The 23,334-nt window shown below is 41.6% G+C and overlaps 1 protein-coding gene across 2 annotated transcripts in view; it reads left to right on the top strand.

Moving 5' to 3' along the window:
- The window catches only part of col6a4a (collagen, type VI, alpha 4a), a 61,356-nt gene extending 38,022 nt beyond the window's left edge, over window positions 1-23,334 (top strand). For both annotated transcript variants that reach the window (XM_083761343.1, XM_083761342.1), the window contains 20 exons: window positions 1,356-1,391; window positions 1,663-1,725; window positions 5,480-5,542; window positions 6,679-6,741; window positions 10,547-10,609; window positions 10,859-10,909; window positions 11,181-11,216; window positions 12,780-12,842; window positions 13,023-13,085; window positions 13,280-13,315; window positions 13,441-13,477; window positions 13,777-13,788; window positions 14,321-14,814; window positions 16,518-16,614; window positions 17,112-17,786; window positions 17,885-17,978; window positions 18,166-18,323; window positions 20,972-21,142; window positions 22,644-22,688; window positions 22,898-23,334. In XM_083761343.1, coding sequence (XP_083617469.1) covers window positions 1,356-1,391; window positions 1,663-1,725; window positions 5,480-5,542; window positions 6,679-6,741; window positions 10,547-10,609; window positions 10,859-10,909; window positions 11,181-11,216; window positions 12,780-12,842; window positions 13,023-13,085; window positions 13,280-13,315; window positions 13,441-13,477; window positions 13,777-13,788; window positions 14,321-14,814; window positions 16,518-16,614; window positions 17,112-17,786; window positions 17,885-17,978; window positions 18,166-18,323; window positions 20,972-21,142; window positions 22,644-22,688; window positions 22,898-23,073 — 2,496 coding nt within the window. In that variant the 3' untranslated portion in view covers window positions 23,074-23,334. The remainder of the gene's footprint in view (window positions 1-1,355; window positions 1,392-1,662; window positions 1,726-5,479; window positions 5,543-6,678; window positions 6,742-10,546; window positions 10,610-10,858; window positions 10,910-11,180; window positions 11,217-12,779; window positions 12,843-13,022; window positions 13,086-13,279; window positions 13,316-13,440; window positions 13,478-13,776; window positions 13,789-14,320; window positions 14,815-16,517; window positions 16,615-17,111; window positions 17,787-17,884; window positions 17,979-18,165; window positions 18,324-20,971; window positions 21,143-22,643; window positions 22,689-22,897) is intronic.

Here is a 23,334-nt window from a genome sequence, read left to right as displayed (position 1 = left end):
GGTGCAATCAAGCCTTAGGTTACAATGAACTAGAAATTCAGCTATTTTATTTTTGCGAACAAATCCTGTCTTCAAACTATATACAGTAATAGTCACACAGCTACTACGGCTATGTGAAACTCTGCTTGAGATAAGTGACCAGATGTCACATGTCTGCTGTTTGGGAACAATTTATTGACTTCATGTGTACCAGGCCGAGGTCTAAATCCCATTGTGCTCAATGAGTTTCATATTTCAGTTGATATTTCACAAATGTTCCATGTTTATATAATAAACCTTGTAAATATATGGAGTCATATGTCATAGATATGCTATAGACAGACATAGACCTGCCCAAATAGTGAGCTCCACTTGGCCTGTCGGATATATGCGTTCCACTGAATGCGCCTTTCATTTTTGTTTTGTTTTGTATCCTCTTTTACCTATTGTGCCTTTGATGCATGGAAGAAACATTAACAGTAAATAGTTAAAAAAAAAAAAAACTTTTCCGACACAGCTTAACATTTAAAAAGCTAGAATTACCGTTCTGACTTGTTTTTTTCATCACAGTGGTGAGATAGGCAATTGCAAGAAAAAGTGGAAATACATTATCCAGGCACACACTATGACAAGTGCAAGAAGGATATTAGGTACTGTTTACTTAATCTTACTCCCGGTAGATTTCTGACGATTTATGATTTGCAATGGTTTAAACTCGTCCCACCTCCTGCAATATGTTCCTGGGGACATGAATACAAACAGAAAGACAGCATGGGGGTGGCAGGATTTGACCATTTCAGCACCAGAGAGGTACAGTGGGCGGGGCTAAATGCTGATTAGCAATAGATGCCTATTTAGATTATGACGTTTCTAAATTACAATTTACAATTTAGGCATTTAGCAGACGCTCTTAATCCAGAGCGACTTACATTAAGCAAGAACAAAAAGCATGGGAATACATCACATAAAAGCATTTATCATGAAACATGCGTAAGCTAAGAAAGTAACAGTGGAATATCTATATAATGAAACTATACATACACTATACATATAAACTATACATATTTACTACTATGCTATGCATATGTACTATGGCGTGCTATGACTATATACAATGCAATTATAGTGCTGTTTACATAACATGCTATAAGTCTGTGTCAAATGCTATCTAAGTCAACAGAAATGCTATCTAAGGGGGTAGGGTAAGTGCTATGGGCCAAATTACATTCTCCTCCGCGAGACTGTGAATTAAACTGTCACTAATTGACAAAGGTAACCAAAAAGGGCCCATAAGGGTCCTTTTGGTTACATTTGTACATTGTACTGACAGACCATACTGCCCGCTCACAAACTAAGTCTGTCCTCTTGCCTTGTAGGGCCCAGAAGGAAGAAGAGGACCACTTGGTCCCAAGGTACGGTATGAGATTAAGTAATAATAACAAATCTCCTCAGTTCATGCTGGTCATTTACAGATTCATGCTCCCTTTTCAGGCAGTGAGTCTTACTGTCTGTCTGTCTGTCTGTCTGTCTGTCTGTGTGTGTGTGTGTGTGTGTGTGTGTGTGTGTGTGTGTGTGTGTGTGTGTGTGTGTGTGTGTGTGTGTGTGTGTGTGTGTGTGTGTGTGTGTGCGTGTGCGTGTGCGTGTGCGCGTGCGAATGCGTGCGTGCGTGTATTTGTCTTCCAGGGGGCAATTGGAGGAGAAGGTTCCCCGGGAGTTCCAGGGTCCCCAGGGCCTTCAGGACCCCAGGTCAGTGTGGTAAACTGTCCTGCCTTTGATGCCCGATACAACGAGACCAATTCAGTTAAATTCAGATCTAAAAAAAATAAAAGCGTTAAGTTATCACATCTGTGGAACAAACTTGCATAATAGTAAATACAAGTCAGTATTTAAAAAGCCAAAACAGGGGGCACGGTGGCACAGTTGGTAGTGCTGTCGCCTCACAGCTAGAAGGTCCTGGGTTCGATTCCCGCTCTGGATGCTGTGGTTGCTGGCGGCGTGTTTCCTCCTCCGCGTCATGCCCATACCTGAGGCGGGGTTGGCGAAAGGGCCTTTCTGTGTGGAGTTTGCATGTTCTCCCCGTGTACCCTAGGGTAGGTACCCTCACAAAAAACATGCAGTAATCCTGGTCTCTAAACTGCCTCCCCCTGGCCAGCTGGAGCGCCTGATGGAGGGGAAAGGAAATGGTTGGAATAACGTGGTCCTTCCATGTGCTACATCCAACCAGGGAAACTCCCCCTTGTCAGGTGTAAAGGAGCAACTTGGACACTTGAAGGAAGCATGAGTTCAAGTCTTTTGCTCTCCCCATGTCCCCCATATATGGGGACTAGGTTGGCGGAGGGTGTGTATAGAGCCCAGGATCACATTAGATGATTGACACAGGGAAAAATATGTTACAAAATCGTGAAAAAAAAAGAAAAGCCAAAACAATCATTTCATCAATTAATAGAGATGCTGCATAAGTAATTTTACTAGTAGTTTGTTTCAGGCCCACGTAATCTACACTTTTCTACAGTGTGCCTTTATATAAGCTTGCTCTTCAGTCTGGTTCAGCATAAATTAATGCTGTCTGCACAAAGGTACAGAGCCACATCTTTTAGCATGTTCTGTATATTAGCTGATTGATACTGTATAAAGATTTGCTGAGAGTTTGTGTAACAGGGTTTGTTGGGGAATGTCTCCTTGCAGTGTAACTTGGCTTGGATCTTAATAATCTGACGCTTGCATTTGGCTGCCGGTGATAAAGGTTCCTTGGAATTTGTTAGGAATTGTAGGTAAAGCTGCAGGGATTCCCAGTACTCTGCCAAATGTGAGATGACTTCATTGTGTTCTTGTGAATTTGTGTCTGTGTCAGTGTGGATCTGTTGGTAGTGGCTTAGGAGTGGGAGGTCAATCATTGGAGAGCAGAAAGAACTAAATAACTGAAGCTTTAATGGTGATGAAGTATAAAGTAGTTGCAGTAAAACCTAATATATAATTTGTTTTACAACCACGTTGCTCACCAAAGAAAACACATTTTCAAGGGGAAAACATTTGTTTCTGGCACACTCAAGCAATTTTCATAAGCCAGTTATTAAGTTAAGTTAAAGGTATATTCAGTGATTTCACTTAATTCAAATATCACTTATTTTTTTGTTTTGTTGTGATAATCCTCCCTACTATAGAGTGTGCTGACCATATAAGGAGTTCCTCCCTGTCCCCAGTTAACCCCTGGGGGTCAAAAAACCTTAGGTTTCGTTTTTGACTCTCTATCCTGATTGGACGAAAGGCTGGGTCCCACAGCCAAAAACGAAACCTAAGGTTTTTTGAGTGAAATCACTGAATATACCTTTAAATCCACTATGAAGATGTAGCAGTCGATACTAGCACAAAGGTAGTTACATCCTCTAGCATGTACAGTTGTACACTAACAGTATGCTAACTGAGAATTTGACTAAAACAGGGTTGGCTCTTATTTTTTTAGAGGCAGATGTTTCACTGTGGGGATTCCCAGCACTATTGTTTTATGATGTTCAAGCATGTGTGTCTGTCAATAGCCACTTATGCTCAGCCTGTTCAAGACAGGAATGTTCTGTTCTGTATAAAATGAGGTGGAATGAGAGGCATTGTTGTTCTACCATTAAAGCATGCTATAAGCAATAATATGTCAAAATTTGAATGACCTTTTTTCTTTTTCTTTTTTTGGTATTCAGTTTTCAGATAGCCAGCAATGGGTAGAACGCTCCCACGCTCTCTGTGACACATCTAGGGGCCGCAATCTGCATTCAAAGATTTTCCTAGAAGCCTTGTCATTGGTCGATTTGCATGTCTAGTTCCTGATTGGTTAGTCATTGCGACCGGGTTTTTTTTTGACCAATGACAAAGCTTCTAGGAACATCTTTGAATGCAGATTGCGGCCCCTAGATGTGTCACTTTTTTTGGGAGTGTTCTACCTGGCTGACTGGATACCAAAATAAAGGGTTATTAAAATGTTGACATATTGCTTATAGCAGCTTTAAGCCGTCAGTGGAGTTATAGTCAGTCTATCTTCCTAAGTTCTGCCTGGAAACCATTCTCTGATGTAGTTTGGTGCAAGCCCAAATTTGATCAACACCAATATACATACTATTATACATTTGCATACATGTGACAGAATCACCCCCAAACGTTCCTGTTCCCAATAAATATATATTTTAATTCATGTCAAAATGCTGTCAAAGCTTTCATATACCAATGGAGTCTCCATAATTCTGGCCAAGGAAAGTGTCAGGAAAAGGATTTACACGGGACTTTACACATGTTTGCTGAAATATAAATGGAGTTGGAACAACTGATGTTCAGGAGGCGGAGAAACACACTTTGACCATGCCCTCATGCCATCCTCCGCCCTCCTTGACAATCTACCCAGCCTACTTATACCCGCCTCAGACAACCCAGCATCCTCTATGCTTTTCGTATCCCGCCACCATCCCCATCACCACCTCAAGATCAGCAGCTCCACTGCTCCTTCTCCTCCATCTCTCCTCACCTCGTCCCTTCCTCACAGTTCCCACGGGGGATCACGCCTCCAGCGTACCGCGGGCTGACCGCCACGCGATCACGCCCCACGTGTGCCGCGGGCTGACCGCCACACGACCCCTTCCCCAAAGACTTCAGGGTCGGCGAACCCCCGGAACCCACGCCCCGCTCTCCTCCTCATCACAACCCTCATCACTTCATTCTCTCTTTCAATAAAAACCTTAAACCTTCCAATAGTGTGTTTCTTCCAACTAGTGAATAGGTAATTTGCTCTGGGATTTTTATTTTACAGATTGTGACATGGCTGGTTCACACACGATTAAGATCACAGATGACCTCCGCAATTACTGTGAACTAGAAAAAGAGATTTTGTTTGGCTGCATGCTCTCAGTAATTTATTCTTTGAATGTCAATTTGGACAGATATAGGGGCCGCTGTCATTTAAATGCAGGGCCTATACAAACATCATTGCCACAAGGAATTAACAATCAGCATTCTTTAACATAACCCTAACTCCTCATGCCTTTTTTGAGGGGTGCTAGCCCCTCCAACGCCTGGCTTTGTGTGTGCCCCTCCATGACGTCTTTGTGTTAACCACTCTTAGAGAAACAGACTTCGAATTACAACTATACTTGGATGGCTTTTTCCCTCTGCCTGTAGATCTGCTATTTTTGGCTTATGTTCCTCCCAGAATATGGATGCTGGGGTTCAGGTGCACATAGATGCATTAGCTGTGATTGTTTACTTTTGCAGGGACAGACATGCATACAACATACACACAGACAAGCCATGTTCAAGACTCCTTGGCCTACTGCCACAATTGAAGGCCCTTACAGGCATGAGGCACTCTGCGACAACCCCATTGAACCCCCCTTTACAGCAGCCCTGTTTAGCTAAGAATTATACATTTAGCACACTGTATGACATTGTTTGCATTCATTTGTGAAATGTGTGACCTACCTAGGGGTGTATGAGATCACCATATTGTGCCACATTTTATCCACAGGGAGCCAGAGGAGTAAGAGGCCAGCCTGGAATGAGAGGGACAATGGGTTTGCCTGGACCTCAGGTTGGTACAGTATGCCCTTCTTCTCAACATGCTTCTTTATCAAGTGTAAAATAACTGCATGAATTTGCCAAGAAATAGATCTCATTGTTTCTGCTTACACTGAATGAATATGTTGAAAGACTGCCTGTGCTATTGAAAGTCCAATTGTATATTTATTACTTATCTTTTACTATAATTACTGTAGTTCAATGAGTGTAAAGCAATTTGTCTTTGTGATATTGGTGTGTATACTAGTGTTGCACCCTTGAAACTTCTCTGACAACTATGTCCCTTTAGGGGCTCCATACGTTATTAGTGTGGAAACAGTGTGTGTTTGGAGTAGACACACATGTGCACAGTGCGCACACGCACACACACACATCACACACACACACACACACACATACACGTCATCGTTTCATATTGTTTGTTTTTTTTCCTGACTCACTGTCTGTGTTCAGAAGGCAAACGATGATTCACTAGTAGGAATAAACACGCCATTGGGGAGGTTTAAGGAATTTATTGACAGTGAAGAAAAGGAGGGATGAATGAATGCGGATGTGTAGGTTCCGGGGGGGGGGGGTCGCCGACCCTGGAGTCTTTGGGGAGGAGGTTGAATGGCACTCGTCGTGTGGCGTTCGTCGTTAGGCGTTCGTCTTACAGTGCGCATGGACAATATCCCCCCGCAGGAACCTGATAAGGAGAGGAGAGAGTTTTGTTTTAATCGTTTGATCCACTTTTGGCGAGGTGGATGTAGTAGCTCCTTTGGGGGGAGCGGGGAGAGGAGCTGCTATGGAGGTGAAGGGGTGGGGTTGGGTTGCGAGAAGCCTGTAGGAAGGCGGCTGGTGTGCGACGCAGCGAGGCGGGCGAAGCATGGAGGATTCTGGGTGGTACTGGGCAGGTATAAATGGGGGCAGGTGGATTGACGTGGAGGGCGGAGAGTGGCATGAAGGGCAGGGCCAATGCGCGTTTCTCCTCCTCCTGAACATCAGTTGTTCCAACTCCATTTAATCTGCATCACACAGTCCTGACCAAGACGCGGCTAGAATTTATTGCACTATAATTGCATAATCTGACATGGTGACCATCGTGAAAGACCAAAACATTGTGTAGCCTAATCCTGGCCTGTGGTGTAACTGAATGTGACTCTATTGCAGGGTGGCCCTGGACCAGCAGGAAGCAAGGGATCATTAGGCCGCCATGGAGCTAATGGACAGAAGGTGTGTGACGTCACTTCATTATATGTTAATATAACACTTCTAAGCAGACCAGGTGGGGGGCAATTGACATTCTGTTCATTTAAGACAAACAAGGACATTTGTTGTGGAATGAAAATGAAGCAAGTCTTTGCACAGAATAAAAGCACGTTAAGCCAGATTTCATAGTAGCAGTCAATACAATCCTATAGCATTTTCATTGAAATTTTCTCTAGACTGTTCAAATCAATTTTCACTTTATTAAACACAACGATAACCAAACTTTGACAAGAATCTATTGGATGACATTTTGTGTGTTCTGTGTGGTAAATCTATTTATATAATTAATTTATATAGCGCCTTTATACAAGGCACTTTACAGAGATTGTGCATTACATTCACCCATTCACACACCAATGCCAGAGGAAACCATGCAAGGCACCAACCTGCACACTGGGAGCAATTAGGGGTTCAGAGTCTTGCTCAAGGACACTTTGACACTAACTATGGGGGAGCCTGGGTTTGAACTGGGAACCTTGCGGTTCCCATCCGGTAGGGCTGCACAATATATCGTTATCGTATCGGTATCGAGGTATGAACATGCACAATATCAGTATCGCAAAAAGGCAACGGTATCGCGATATAGATATATCGTCGACATATCGATATATCGTCCACTTCTAAAGCCAGCCCTCTGCCTGTGCCCCTCGGAAAATAAACCATCACTCCGTTTGTCCCTCTGTCCTGTTGTAGCCTGGCTCCAGCCCTGAATCGCTAGCCACGCCCATTAAGAAAATATGTTGCTGCACGATATATATTGTATCGTATCGATATCGAGATATCTGCCATATATATCGTGATATGAATTGTTTTCCATATCGTGCAGCCCTACCATCCGGTCACACTACCACTGAGCCACTGCCCACCCCCGACCGTGCAAGTTATATTTTCATATTGTACGAATATAAGACAAACGGTATGCTTTGGAAATGGTCAAGTACACTGTGAACCATATAAGCTAAACATGCCAGACCACGGATATGGACCTTTAATACGATAGATGGCCATTAGAAAAACATATTTCATTATCAGAAATAATAGAGGCTATCGACGACATCCCTTCGGGGAAAGCGGCAGGCCCTGATGGGTTCCCACCAGAAGTATATAAAACATTTAAGAATATTTTATCCCCACTTTTATTAAAAATGTATGAATATTCCTTCCTAAATCAAAGGTTGCCAAATTCAACACAGACGGCCAGTATTACTCTAATTCCAAAGGAGGGTAAAAACCCAGAGGAGCCCTCCTCATATAGACCAATCAGTTTACAATGTGTGGACAACAAAATACTGGCCAAACTTATAGCTAAAAGATTGAACCCTATATTACCACACATTATAGGACCTCAGCAAACAGGATTTGTGGAGGGGCGTCACTCTTATACCAACATAAGGCGTTTATTGTGGGTCATTCAGTATTCAAAACATAAAATATTAGACTCGGCAGTGGTCTCCTTGGACGCGGAGAAAGCATATGATAGAATAGAATGGAGATATATGTTCAAGGTTCTGGAACGCTTTTCTATGGGCAATGCATTTATAAGTTGGGTGAAACTGTTGTATACTTCACCACAAGCAATGGTTATAAGTAATGGTTGTATATCACCACAGTTTACCCTTGAACGCTCTTGCCTCCAGGGCTGTCCATTATCGGCACTTCTATTTACTGTAGCCATTGAACCTCTGGCAGAGGCCATTAGAACGCACCCACAGGTCAAGGGGATCAATAGCGGGAAAAAAGAGCATGTTATCTCGCTATATGCAGATGATATACTACTCTTTCTTAGCAACCCTAAGAGAACTATCCCAGCTGTATTAGAAATAATTAATGAATTCAGTAATTTCTCTGGTTATAAAATTAATGTGAGCAAATCCATAGCCCTACCACTGGGAACAAGAGATCCAAATAATATAGTATCTCCAATCAATCTGACTGATAAAGGCTTCAAATATTTAGGGATATATATTCCTTACCTTACCACAAACTTGACCCCCGTTATTAAACAGATTAAATTGGACCTAACCAGATGGATGGAGCTTCCAATATCCTTCTTGAGACGTATCTCCATTATCAAAATGAATATACTCCCTAGAATTTATACCCTATGCAAATGATACCCAACGTCATACCCAACAGTCTTTTCAAAGATGTAAATAGGGCCATGTCAGCATTTATTTGGAGAAATAAACGCCCAAGAATTAAATTGGAAAAGCTCCAGCTCCCAGTGGAAAAGGGAGGATTAGCAGTCCCCAACTTTAAATATTATCAATGGGCAACAGTAGTGAACAATTTAGCAGAATGGGTGGAACAAGACCCCAACTCAACATGGTTGGATCTGGTACCACAGAGATGTAACTTTATATTACTACCAAATCTACCATTCATAACTGATGCTAAATTGTTAGCAGGTATTGGGGCTAATTTTATTGTGAACAACACCCTGAATACATGGAATAACATAAAGAGGGCATTCTCAATGTTAAAGAAATATTCTTTTTATGCACCGATTGTTAACAACCCTAATTTTATCCCCTCTTGTAATGACCCTGGGTTCAAGGAATGGCATACAGTAGGAATTCAGGTGATAAATGATCTATACCAGCATGGTACCTTGAAGTCTTTTGGACAACTACAGGATCAATATGGGTTATCCCGGATACATTTTTTTAGGTATTTACAAATTCGAAGTTATCTAAATTCTATACCCCAGTATAAAGAAGGACATGGACCAGAGCAGATTGAGAGACTTGTTCACCAGGTCTGCCAGCTGAAGAAAAAAAAATATATATATTATATATATCAAAAATGTATTACCATAAAGAACGTTAATACCAACATCAGCAGGCAGTCGTGGGAACGAGACTTACAAATTACAATTAATGACCTTCAATGGAAAAAACATATGTTAAATAGTAAAAAGATATGTTGCAACTACAAGCCTCAAGAAATCCAATTCAAGATTATACATAAACTACAAACTACTCCATATCAAAGGAGCAAATATGATAAAGACTGCTCTGGTACATGTCTGAAATGTAAAGAAAACGTGGGCACGTATGTGCACCTAATGTGGCGCTGTCCAGTAATCCAAAAATTTTGGGATGAAGTGAAGAACGAGATTTCTACTATAATAGGGCTAAGGATCGAACTAGATCCCCTACAATGTATCTTGGGCTTACACCCAACGACACCTGCATTTAATAGATTTAAGAGAATCCTGAATATACTATGGTACTGTGCTAGGTTGTCAATACTACAATGTTGGATTTGGGATGTTGTTCCATCTGTATCGAGTTGGCTCCATAATGTTCTACAACTGCTCCCACTAGAACAGCTCACACATGTTCTCCAAGGAGACATGGATGGGTTCTTCTTGGTTTGGGGCCCAGTTGTGGAATACATGGGAGTAGAATACGCAGAAATATTATTAAGAGGTTTGGCAAATTAAGGAACTATTCATGTTAAGAACAAAGGCTTTATGATTTCTAAAACTACATGAATAATTATATAAGTAGTAAGAAGAAGATGATGTATGGACGTATGTATGTATAATGTATGTAGGTATGTCGGTTAGTCTGTATGTATATGTGAGTCATGTGTCGGTTTGTACAAAAATGAAAAATAAAATGATTGAAAGAAAGAAAAACATATATAAGAATAATAATCACACAGATCATCAGTTCATTTTTTATTACATTTTCACGCTCTCCACTGTGGAATTAAACTCTGTCTAGTTGAACTATTCTGATCAACTGTCGCATTTTTGCAGGGTCAACCTGGTGATTCAGGGGTACCGGGAGTGCCAGGAACAGAGGGCCCCAGGGGAATGCCGGTAAGATGTCGGGGCTTGTGCTTTGTACGTAGAATAGGCATGGTGTCCATGAGCATGTGTCTGCTTGTGTTTGTTTGTGTGCCCTTCGGTCTGACATTTCTTAAGCCATGGGTCAGGACACAAATTAGGTTCTGGAATTGTTTATCATGCATTACTGAGTTTGTGCTTGTGCTCATGTTTAGTGTATGTGCATGTGAATACCTGTGTATCTGTCCATTACTCTCTACAACTTCTGTTCTGTGTTCTCAGGGTCAGGATGGCAGAGATGGCTATGGACCCCCTGGACGGCAGGGAGCAAAGGTATGTCCTTCATCTTAACTAGTACTCTCAGACTGGGCTGCACAATTTATTGGATATTGTATTGTATATTGTAATATAGGTTTACAGAATTTGAAAGGTAATTTCCTTTGGCTATGTACAATAAGTGCTCAGGCACTGGATCTGTTATTCAGCAACATAGTTGGAAAGGAGAGCAGACTGCAGGTAAGATAGATTAACAGAGAGACAAGTAAAATAATGTTCTTATTGGGTCTCATAATTCTTCTAATATACTTGTTTTTTTTCCTCCTAGGGAGAGCTTGGTTTCCCTGGTTATCCTGGTTTTCCAGTGAGTTAATTCATTTTAATTAATCCGTGAGACATTAAAAGTTGAGAAACTTTGTCTTTATAGCCTGCATTCGTGTGTGAATAGGTGAATGTAATGCACAATCTATGTACAATCTATGTACAGTAAAGCACCTTGGATTAAATATTAGATAATATTTAATATTATCCACTAGTGAGGTTCAAATGTATTTTATGCAATGACAGAGTGCATGTTTTGTTTGAATGCCAAATTATAGTTAGGCTGAGGTCATGAACACAGAGGCAGATAGGGATGCACTGGAATGCAAAGATGATTGTAGGTTTGGCAATGATATCTTCCGAATGCAAGACATTTTAGGTCCCGTGATGTTTCTGGAACAAAGGGCTACATTATAGAGCCAATGTGCACTATTAAATGGTAAATGGTGCATATATACAGCACCTTTATCCAAGGTGCTTTACTGTACATAGATTGTGCATTACATTCACCCATTCACACACCAATGGCGGGGGAAACCATGCAAGGCACCAACCAACACATCAGGAGCAATTCGGAGTTCAGTGTCTTGCTCAAGAACACTTCGACACCAACTCTGGGGGAGCCCAGGTTCGATCTGGCAACCTTGCGGTTACCATCCAGCCACTCTAACCCTGAGCCACCGCTGCCCACTATTAATGCATTACAGCATCTGATGTCTCTGCGAGGTGTCATGAACTGGCTTGAATTCATCCTTTGTGTGTTGTCTCCCATTTTTGTCATGAATTAAAGTAATTTATTTAACTAATAATAATAATAATAATATATTTAACAAACAAGAAACTATACATAATATACAAGGTGACGTGTTTAGTCATCATCAGAGTCAGTAGTGTAATGAGTGAAGGTGTACTGAAAGTGTACAAAATAAACCCTAGCAACCAAACACAAAACAACACTTTTTGTGTCAAAAGTCCAATCAGCAAGCCCTTATGAATAATCATAAATTATGATTTCATTCACCTGTGCCGTGTGATTACCATAGCTCAATGTTCCTCCATATCAGGATGCTGCGGTACTGTTACTGCATTGCCTTTTTAATAGGCAATACAGTACGTTGTCACTGCCTCTCTCTCTCTGCGTCGCGTTGCGATGTGCAAGTACATTGTCAGTGTCGGCACTGTCAGTGTCAATGTCACAAGACAGAGTAGGAATGGTGCACTGTGATTGGCTGCCACAACCAGCCTCTGTTTCAATAGAAAATAAAAAGGCCACTGCTGCTCTATATTAAATAGGCTCCAGGGGATGATTGGAGGCAGATGTGTACTCATGACTCTCATCTCAGGCTGGCCACTACCTTCTACACAGAACAGACAAAACAACACACAAACCACATGGGAGGGGTCATTACGGAAGCCCGGAATATCATCAAGACAGGAATATCAATATTGGAGGATTATTTAATTTCCCAAAATGAATGTGCAGCACAAAAGTCAAACTAAATAAACCTCACTGGTCAAAATACATTGAAGAAGTCATTGAGTCACTTGGCATCTTTGTATTTATTTAAGCAATACTTTCTTTTTATGGAATCTTAATTGTCTCCAGGGTGAAAGTGGGCTACAGGGAACCAGTGGAGGTCCAGGCCCCAAAGGAAACCTGGGTAGAAGGGTATGTTATCTATTACAAAACAGCACCAAACAAATGTGTAATTATGGCTAATTCATTTGTGAAAATGTTTAGACAAACCTGAAATATTTGTGTTTAGTTGTGAGGGTGTTAATTGTGTGTGCGTGTGTGTCCGTTCATGTGTGACTATTATTACTATTCTTTATTTCCCAACTGATGCAGGGGTATTCAGGCCATCAAGGGGAATCAGGTGTGTCCGGAGAAACAGGACATCCAGGTCATCCGGTTAGTATGAAGCCTAATACAGTACATAATGCTTCAACACATTCACATTACTTATTATAGTTTAGGCTCAGGATGGGTAAATGGATGGATTGGAGTATTGCAAAACAATGATGGTGTTGGGGGTGGTGATCAAGTGAATGTTCCAAAATGAAATACATATTCGTAAAAACAAGTTATTCTCTCTGTCCATTCAGGGTCCTAGAGGCCCTGCAGGAGCAAAAGCCATGTCTGTAAGTGGTCTTATACACAAGATTCTTGAACCAGTGATCTGTTATGAAACAGTACATGACATTAACTTAACATTACATTACAATTGTATTAACATTACATTGACTTGACTACTGTTTTTCCGTAGGAATGCCAGCTAATAACCTACATCCGAGACAACTGTGGTAAGTGCATGTTGTAAAATAATACATCCAATAATGTTGATATTTGACAATTTGACATTTTTGACTGACGTCCTGTATTCTGCTGGTGAAGTGCCTTGCTTAAGGGCAACCTTACAGTAGAAGTTGTGGGAGGCAATTTTGATCTAGAAACCTAATTTGGACACATAATTGTGTCACCAATATTCTTGTTACAATGTGATGATTTGATATACAGTATACAATAATTCTCTGATGAAATACTTGGCATCATCTTCTGTAATTTTATTTTGTATCTAACTGATGTTTTTTCCCCTAACCAGCATGCTCCCATGGTAAGTTTCTCGATTTTGCCACTCTGTCAGTAAGGACTGCACTGTAAGTACAACACTTATTATAAGTTTGTTTGTTTTCATTACATTTCTTCCACAAATCCGCACAGAATGCAAAGAATGTCTATCTGTGTGTGTGTGTCTGTCTGTATGTCTGTCTGTCTTTCCCTTGCATATCTCGAGAACAGAACAAACAATTGATTTCAAACTTGGTGTGTGTGTGTGTGGGAAGTTGGTCGGCTCAGCAGTTATTTATATCTACACATCCACAAATCGCATATATTTTTTGTGTCAATTCATTGATTAATACAAAATAAAACGAATTATTCAAAATGTGCTTTTCGATTATTCGATAAATCGAAAAAGTGATGGATAGGCGGAATGATCAGTAGTTGGAGTCCTACAAAGTACTTTGACACGGGTACAACGGGTATTGCATAACCAACAGGCATTGCCCTAGTTTGTTAGAAGAGTTTAGAGCCTTATGAATGGTACACATACTGTATAGTGTTTCATATTCCTCTCTGTTGTCCAGGTCAGACGATGTGCCCTGCATACCCCACAGAGCTGGTCTTTGCCCTGGACATGTCAGAGGATGTGACCCCTGATGCATTTGAGAGAACACGTTCTGCCCTCCTTTCTCTATTGGAGGACATAACTATTGCTGAGAGCAACTGCCCAACCGGCGCACGCGTTGCTGTGGTGGCATACAGCACCTACACCAAGTACCTGATCCGATTCCAAGACTACCGCCGCAAGAAGCAGCTGATCGAAGCCATTCAAAACATCGCCTTGGAGCGCACAGCCAACCAGCGACACCTGGGTGCAGCCATGCGCTTCGTTGGTCAGAATGTCTTCAAGCGCATTCGGCAGGGAATGAGGATGAGAAAGGTGGCTGTCTTCTTCGCCAATGGACCATCCCAGCACCCAGAGACCATTGTTACAGCAATGATGGAATTCCGGGCCCTCAACATTGTTCCTGCAGTCATCGCACTGAAGAAGAGCGCTAATATCCGCCAGGCTTTACAGGTGAACATTGTTAGCCAGAATGAATTATCTATATCTATTTGCAATATTTCTGAACCCTTAGTAATCAACTCTCCCATCCAAACCAGTTGTTGTATTATCAGGTTCCTGGGAGTTGTTCTATAGAACAAATCAAAGGAGTAAGTCCAGAGCTGCTGTTCACTTCAGAACCAAATGATCCATAAGCATATCCTCAGAAATGCATTATGTCCTCTAATCAATTGATTAGATTACAGTGTATTCAGAATGCGGGGTCTGATCGGAATCTGAATGACACATCTTCTGACATAAAACAGTAGCATCAAGCTAGAAAACCAGTTTGCACAAGCTTTTCCCTGGCTCATTCTGACAGATAGTTGGAGCCAAGGGAGTATTGCTAATTGTTAAACAATGCAGTACTGAACAAGCTAGGCTTATGCCAAAGTGTAAACCGAACACCACAACCGAAGGATGAACGTCAAGGGCTCAAGGCATCTGACCAGTTCCATTTTCTGCTTTGACAAATCTAGTAGTAGCAGGAATTAGTCTCAGTGTGCCAGGAGAACGTTATGACCCATGATTTCATTCCAATCCCTTTACATGGAGTTTACTTTTTCAGTTAAGGTTTTGGTAGATTAGGTTGCTTTACTGTTACCATTTTGTCTTACAAAGGAAGTTGTTGCTTAACCATGAACTACATTAATTACATTATTGAGTAATGTTAAAGTTTTTTTTTTTAAGCAAAGTAAGTACAATGGTGTATTCTTTGATACTCAGTGAGTGTTGTGCATATGCTTATTTGGTGGACTAGGGCTGGCCAAATGGAGACATTTTATTTACCGGTTACCGTCAGGCCTTGCCGGCTAATTAACCGGTACAGTTATTATCGCAATTTTTTATCCTTTAAAAAAAGACAAATACAACAGGGTTCTTCTAGTCCCAGTCCACGGGAGAATTAACAGCCGCAACGTTAACGTGCATTATCGTGAACACATGCACTGTGATGCACACACTTTCCCAGTAGCCTAAAGGTGTTTCGAGACCACAAAATGGAAGGACCGGGTCCATTTGGTTACACTCTCAATGTTAAATTACTGTGTACTTTTTATATCTGTTATATAAATAATACAATCCACCACTCGAGGGGGATGAAAAAGAGTGAGCTGGAGTGAAGGGACTTTAACGCTGACCTGCACGACCAAAGTGAAGCGATTGAAGCGACAGTGGAAACAAATATATGTAAAGAGTCTTTGGGCACTATATAAAATTGAGATATTGTATTATTATGTGTTTAGTAAAAAGGGTCTCACCATCTTCCAGTTCTTTAATCAACAGAAAATACTTTTTTTGAAACAATCCTACACTCATTCATTCAGAATTGGCTAAAATGCAACTATAATCTAACTTTACGATGATACATTATTATATTATACCAGTAAGATGCTCTGAGGGCGAGAAAGCGACCTCGCCCTTCGTGCACGCCTGGGTGACGGCAGACTGCTGGGCGAGCGATGGCGCTTTGGCATGGGGGGTCAGATCAACATATGGAATGAATTCTGTACTGGCCATATATGGAGTGTGTCTTGAGTGTACAGGGTTTGATGAGGTCAGATCAACATATGGAATGTCAGAACAGTAAGCATGGGTGGGGCAGGATTTCATCTGTGTAATTTTCAGTACTTTTAATAGCAAACATAACAGTGACTCAGTGACATTTTTGCTTGCAGGTTGATGACACGGGCAGTGCTTTATTCACATTGCTGGAAAAATCTGAAAACCTGGCTGCTGACCTGCGAAGGACCAGACACTGTGCTATTTGTTATGGTAATGACTTGAATACATGCATCTAACTAGCCTGCTGACATTCATGACAACCTTTGTTAGCTTTCCTTTTATAGCTTCCCTTTCATCAAAATTATAACTTGCATTATTGTAAGAACGTATCACAACTTCAAAACACATGAAGATTTAACTTCTTTTTTTAGGTTGTCATGTATGGATCCTCATGGTGTGAAGCTGGCAAGGCATTTTAGACAGTAACATGTAATCTTACTGTAACTGTAATGAGATAATTTACATAAGAAATTCACTAATCGGTATTCAGTAACACATCATTTATATAACAATTAAAGTATACCGGTAGTTAGTTGTAAACATAATACATTATTTACACAATAATTTGAGTACCGTTTTAATTCATAATACAAATGCAATTTGCAACCTGATATCAATAACGCGGTAACAAGGCTATACTATCCAGGACACATGCTTAACCTTACTGGTGAGTTTATAAAGTAGTGGCTACTCCCTGGTCTCTTCAGATCCCTGTAGCCCCCTAGAGGAGTGTGGCAGCATCCAAGAGAACCCAGGACCACAGGCTGTGGATATTGACCTTGCTGTAGTTGTGGACGGCTCAAGGGAGGTCCAGGCTGACCAGTTTACTGGCGTCCAACAGCTGTTGGGCTCTGTGGTGGAGCAGCTGGCTGTCAGTCCCAAACCCGGCGAGAAAGATAGCCAGGCTAGAGTGGCTCTTGTCCAGCAGAGCGGCTCACTCCGCACACCAGGTACACTAGTATCTGCCAAGCTGGAGTTTGGCCTGCAAGCGTACGAGACCCATCAACTGATGAAAAGGCACGTTGTCCAGGACATGCAGCAGCAGGGAGGCTGGTCAGTGCTGGGTCAAACCCTAGAGTACACCCTGAGGGAGGTGCTACTCAAAGCCACCAAGCCCAGGAAGATGAGGGTGCTCCTGGCCGTGGTGGGGTCGGAGACGGCCTATGCGGACCGGGCCAAACTGAAGTACATCGCCCAAGAGGCCAAATGTCAGGGCGTGGCAGTGTTTGTGGTGACAGTGGGTGAGGGTTACAACCGTACCCAAGTAGAAGAGATGGCCAGTCCTCCCACGGAGCAGCACTTGATCCACGTGAGTCATCTGAAGGCAGAGGAACAGGGCTACACCCAGCGTTTCTTCAGGACCTTCCTCTCTGCCCTTAACAGTAAGAAAAAGCATGTAACTAAAAAAGAAAGCGTATTACTTCACATAAAATCACAGCATTATACCCAAATAAATGTGTGTGGTCTCTGTTGCATCTAGGGGGGATGAATGTGTACCCACCTGCCTCTCTCAAACGGACCTGTGACCAGCTGGAGGGTCAACAGGGACAGGGACAGGAAGTATTTGTATTCGGGTACAGCTGACATTATCAAGTATCTTTTAGGTGTACAGTATATGCAATTAAATTCACCCAAGCCCTATATATTGTTTTGCTTATTTTTGCTGAATGTTCGGCTATTTTTTTTGTTGTTGATGGTTAACAAACTCATTATGCATGTTCTAATTTAGTAAAAGAATCATATTCCGACCGTTTTTTCCAGCCAAGGGGAGGCAAATGTGGAGGAAGTCAGAGAGGAGCGGGAGACCTTTGAAGCACATACAGGCCATCGGACACAGAAGGGCCTGAGTCAGCTGGATGTGATAGAGATCTTCTCCAGGGGAGATGGAGAGGGCATTCACTCACAACCTACCCTGAAAGGTAGGCTTTACACTAAGCCTGCATGAAGAGTCAGTTTACTGGTTGTCTAACATGGATGAAATGGTATCTAATGATGATGACAATGGTCGCGTTTCCCAAAGAGAATCTGCACAGGGTGCTTACATGCGATCCATACGAAGGCTCTGCTATGAAGGGCTTACGTTACGGGTGTTTATCGAAGGTGTAAGCGCCTCTCTTAAAACAGGTTACGATGTACCTTAAGCACGCAGAGCTGTCGAAGAGCCCTAGCAATCGATGCCAGACTTAACCGATTGTTCAACTTCCACGCAACTTCCTTATAAGGTGCTTGCAAATTAAGTGTGGCCTGTAACAAGTGGGATTGCACCAGCCCGTCAATAAAATAATGCTGACAATTAACTAGCTTTAAGCACTGTTGTATTGGAACTGTAACTGTGACTGCACATTGTGCACAATACCCTTGTTTGAACTTTTGTCTCCACCAGCCGCAGGCATGGGGAGAGTATGTTTTGCACTCTGTCCATGTGTGTGTCCGTATGTGTTTGTGTCCGTCTGTCCGTCTGTTACCAGCTAATCTCCGGCACCGTTAACCCGGTCGATGCCAAACTTTGCACACACTCCCTGGATGCCAACGATGCCAAATTTTCCAGAACGGCCTGTTATAGCGCCAAATCATTACACAGTATCTCTATAGTCATGTCCTCAAGATGGATCTGTCCGATATGTCATTTTCCATCCTAATTGGGATCCGCACCACACATAATTCCGTTGGAGCATTAATCCGACATGCGCTGCTCCCGTGCTTGCGGTTATAGTTAGGTTAGGGTTTGAGGTAGGTTGTCGTTTGTCGGACTAATGACTAGTCTGAACTAAGTAGGCTACTGCACCCTCCTAATTGGCTAACATTGGCTTTCAAAGTTTGCAGGATTGGCCGGTTTGGAACAAAAAGCCTCAAAGCATGAACGCAGCTTGCAATTTACATGAAATCTTTCACCCACTTTCCTACTAGGCTGAGGAATATATCCCACCCTTTTCACATTGGCCTGTTATAGCACCACCAACAGGTAGAATTTAGCTAAACATATTTTTTGAACAAAATGCCTCAAATCATCCAATTGCCATCAAAGGCGTAAGAATAAATGGCACCCTTTTCACATTGGCCTATTATAGCGCCACTAGGAGGCCAGAACCTGAGGGGTACTTTTTCTAGTTTTATTCTAAGACTTCCTCTTTATATATCATCTAGCTAGCTATTATCATTACACTATCACAGGGATTAACGCACAACCTAAAATCACTTTGGGAAACCCGGCCAATGTCTCTGCTTAGCATATGCCAGGTGTATAGTACTGTAGGCTGCAATCTCACAATCAATGGGGGAAGACAGATTTCATTTTAACAAAGTAGCAATTCCACAATATAAACATACCGTTGAGTAAAAGGCCTTTATTAAAAAAATTACTTGAATAAAAGTACAAAAGTATTGGTATCAAAAATATACTTTAAGTACAGGCTTTCCAGTGACTATAGGAAGATTGAGACCAAGACGGTCATACAGTAGATATGCAAACGAAATGAGAGACACGAGAACTCTAGAGACACAAGAAATCTATGACAGCCCAAGGCCAAGATACCAGATGTGATCAGCCACTTCGTGCTAATAATGCATAATTATGTTGACAAATTCCAATGACACCATGAAGTTGTTCATAATTTGCCCTGAATGAAGAGCTAAGTCAAAACATATTTTACATCAAGACAGGAATGTGTAGTGTTTAGTTTACAGGCCCACACACAGTCATGGTCAGCACTATACCAACACAGGTGTGCGTTTCTCTACATCCCATATTTTGCAAATAAAATCACTTTTACCACACAGGACAGTTTACTGAGTGCTAGAACTTTTACACAATCAAATCAGAATATATTTCTTTGGGGTGACCTGGCAATATTTCGACTAGAATTATGAATCATAATATATTCTATGCTCTTTAACCCATTCTGACCTGAGATCAGATTCATACGAGGTTTCCGCCGGACACACGCTGGTCTGATGAACTCATTCTGACCTGAGATCAGATTCTAGAAATGTCAGTCGCTCTTCGATTTTTCAAAAATAGCAGACCTACAAGCTCGTATCGCGCCACTCGGTGGCGCGATATGAGCTTGTAGATCTGCTATTTTTCAATAGCTAAAGCATAACATGATGCCGACACCAAAATGGGTGCCCGTTCAGAATGGGTTAACCACATGAACGTTAGTTTCCCTATTCTGGGCACACCTGTATAGGAGAGCATTCGGCCAAAAAATCATTGTGGCTTGTAGAGGCTATTGCCGGTGAAGAGGTTTGGTGTAGGGGGAGGTTTGGTGTAGGGGGAAAAAGGATGATGCCAAGTACAGACCACAGGGGGGCCGTGGTCAACTAGGTATAGAGTTTAAGTGGTTAAAGCACAACTCTCTTACAGGTCAAATGAAAGTGCACTTAAATATGAGCCTTGTCAACACCATTACCTGAATGCATGGCTGAATGCATGTTTTGTGTTAGCAACATGTCCTTATGATGTATCAAATATCACAGGGCTGAGTATAGTATGCAAACAAACTGCATGTATTCCACTTGAACATTATAGTGTGTGTCTATTTTAAACCTCCATCTTCTGCTTTCTCAGCTCAGTGTCAGCTGGATTCAGACATTGGCACTCAGTGTGCAGACTATGGCCAGCGCTGGTTCTTTGACAAAGCCATCGGTGCATGCTCCCCCTTCTGGTATGGTGGTTGTGGCGGCAATGCCAACAGCTTTAGCACGGAAAATGAATGCTTCCGGACATGTGGCACCTATAGTAAGTCCCAAAGCACTCTGTTCCAGAGATGGTCCCCAAACCAGGGCTCGCTATCGATATCTAGTGGTACAGATGTTGGGTAGCTAACTGTTACCAGCTTCACAAAAGCTTTGAAATATCAAATATCATGCTTTGTATCACCCTAAAAGTATTTGAGAAAATTGGGTATTTCAAATCGGGTATACATAGGCCTACTGTACAACAATCAACATTGAGCCATAGATTTTACTATGGAATGAAAGTTGTATTTTATAATCATTTTTCCACTGCGATATCCAGCCCTTTAAACACATAGATGATTTTGCTCTTGTAGACGCTTCACCTGCTTAGACCTGCACTGTCTTACTGTGACTGTTATTTTTGACTACTGACTACTGCATGAACTCTGACGCACTTGCACATGGACTACTAGGATGTACTGTACATTGCCTAACTTCAGCAGGTTAAGGATAATAAGTGAGATATTATTCACTCATCCTTAATTTCATTGTTGATAACGCATTTATAGTTTTTAGGTACATGTTCACTCATTCATTCATTTAGAGATCCAGTACAGCTATCTAGGCCCAGCTGCTCAATATTTTATTTTTACTGGTTTGGTAATTGACTTATACTTAACTGCACTTCTCCTGTGTTTCATTATCACTGCTGTTGCTGCGACACCTGAATTTCCCTCTGGTGATCTTATTTAATCTTGTCTTATCTTATTTTACAGTATCTTCCATAATGCTTTGGTCAGTACCAGCCAACCTGTCTGTTATTGTTTAATATTAACCTCAAGTGTTGAAGTCAAACTTGATGTGATGCATGTGGCACTTACTTAATTCTTGTTTTAAATAGCATAATAGGCTTTAACAAGCATTAACAATGATTCCTGAGACAACGTTAGTTTCCAAGTGAGAGGCACTGAGGTGAATAATAATAATAGCATTAAGCCTAATTTATACAGTACAACATTGTCACTTGCCAAAAAGAACAGAACTAGGCCTACAAGCTAATACCGTAATTTCGGGCCTATAAGCCGCTACCTTTTTCCCCATGCTTTGAACCCTGCGACCTATACAATGGTGCGGCTAATCTACAGATTTTTACAGCTAACGGCCACTAGGGGACCTTCTAAATCTCTCTCTATGCCCACCTGCAGTTTATAGTCCAGTGCAGCTTGTATATGTACACATTTGTTTTTTCCCCTAAATTTAGCTGGTGCAGCTTATATTCAGGTGCGCTTTATAGTCCGGAAATTACGGGTAGTTTATTTTTGACAAGCGACACCCTCACACAATGGAGTATGAATTTAATGTTAAACTCTTGTTGACCTGGGCTGTTCCTGATCAATAGCATTGTTTATTAGTTTGAGGATAAAACTGTTGCCCATTACCAAGTAACATGTTGGTGACTGGACTGCTTTTAATAACAGGACACTGTTATTTCAATATGGAGACAATATTTCTGTATGTCAGTGCTTTGAATTTGTTTGAAGTAGTTGTTTTTTGTTTGACAGACCCTACCTACCTCCTAAAAACAGAGGCCAGTGATCTTAACAAAGGTAAGGGCTACATTAATTTCTGAATGTCTGTCTGGCAGTAGCTTTAAAGTTACTGCAATGTCAAGCACAGTTTTTGTTTTTATGCAAACATTTCCACAATTATTTTATATGCATTTTCTTACAAAATGGTTTCCTTTCCTACTCTTTGTTTTTTCTTCAAATTTCTCCTCCAAATGTTCCTTTGCCACCCACCATGCGCTGTGGCCCAGATGTCTGCTTCCAAAGGCAAGATGTGGGAAGTTGTCAGAACTACACCATGAAGTGGTACTTTGACACGGAGCAGAGCGAGTGCTCTCGGTTCTGGTTTGGAGGTTGTGGCGGGAATGGTAATCGATTTGAGACGCAAACAGAATGTGAAAATCTCTGTCTGATAAAGAGGCGATAATAAGCTAATAAGCTTAGTTACGTGCATCTACGCAGCTTGAGTTTGACCAAGATGTCCATCAGATGTCAAGATGTCTCTATGATATCCAAACGTCTTCCTCGTCGTATGGGTTTAGTAGCACTTAAAAGTACATACAGGCCTTTGCAATTCGATATTATAATTTGATCTGTACTGGGGCCTTCGAAAATGTGACGGTGAGCATTGATTCCACATAGATTGTGCCTGGCCATAATAAATACAATTCTTAAGATATGTATAGTA

Source organism: Protomyctophum parallelum, assembly GCF_964188405.1.
Source record: "Protomyctophum parallelum genome assembly, chromosome: 3".
Classification (NCBI taxonomy): domain Eukaryota; kingdom Metazoa; phylum Chordata; class Actinopteri; order Myctophiformes; family Myctophidae; genus Protomyctophum; species Protomyctophum parallelum.
This window is presented reverse-complemented; position numbering and strand designations above follow the sequence as displayed.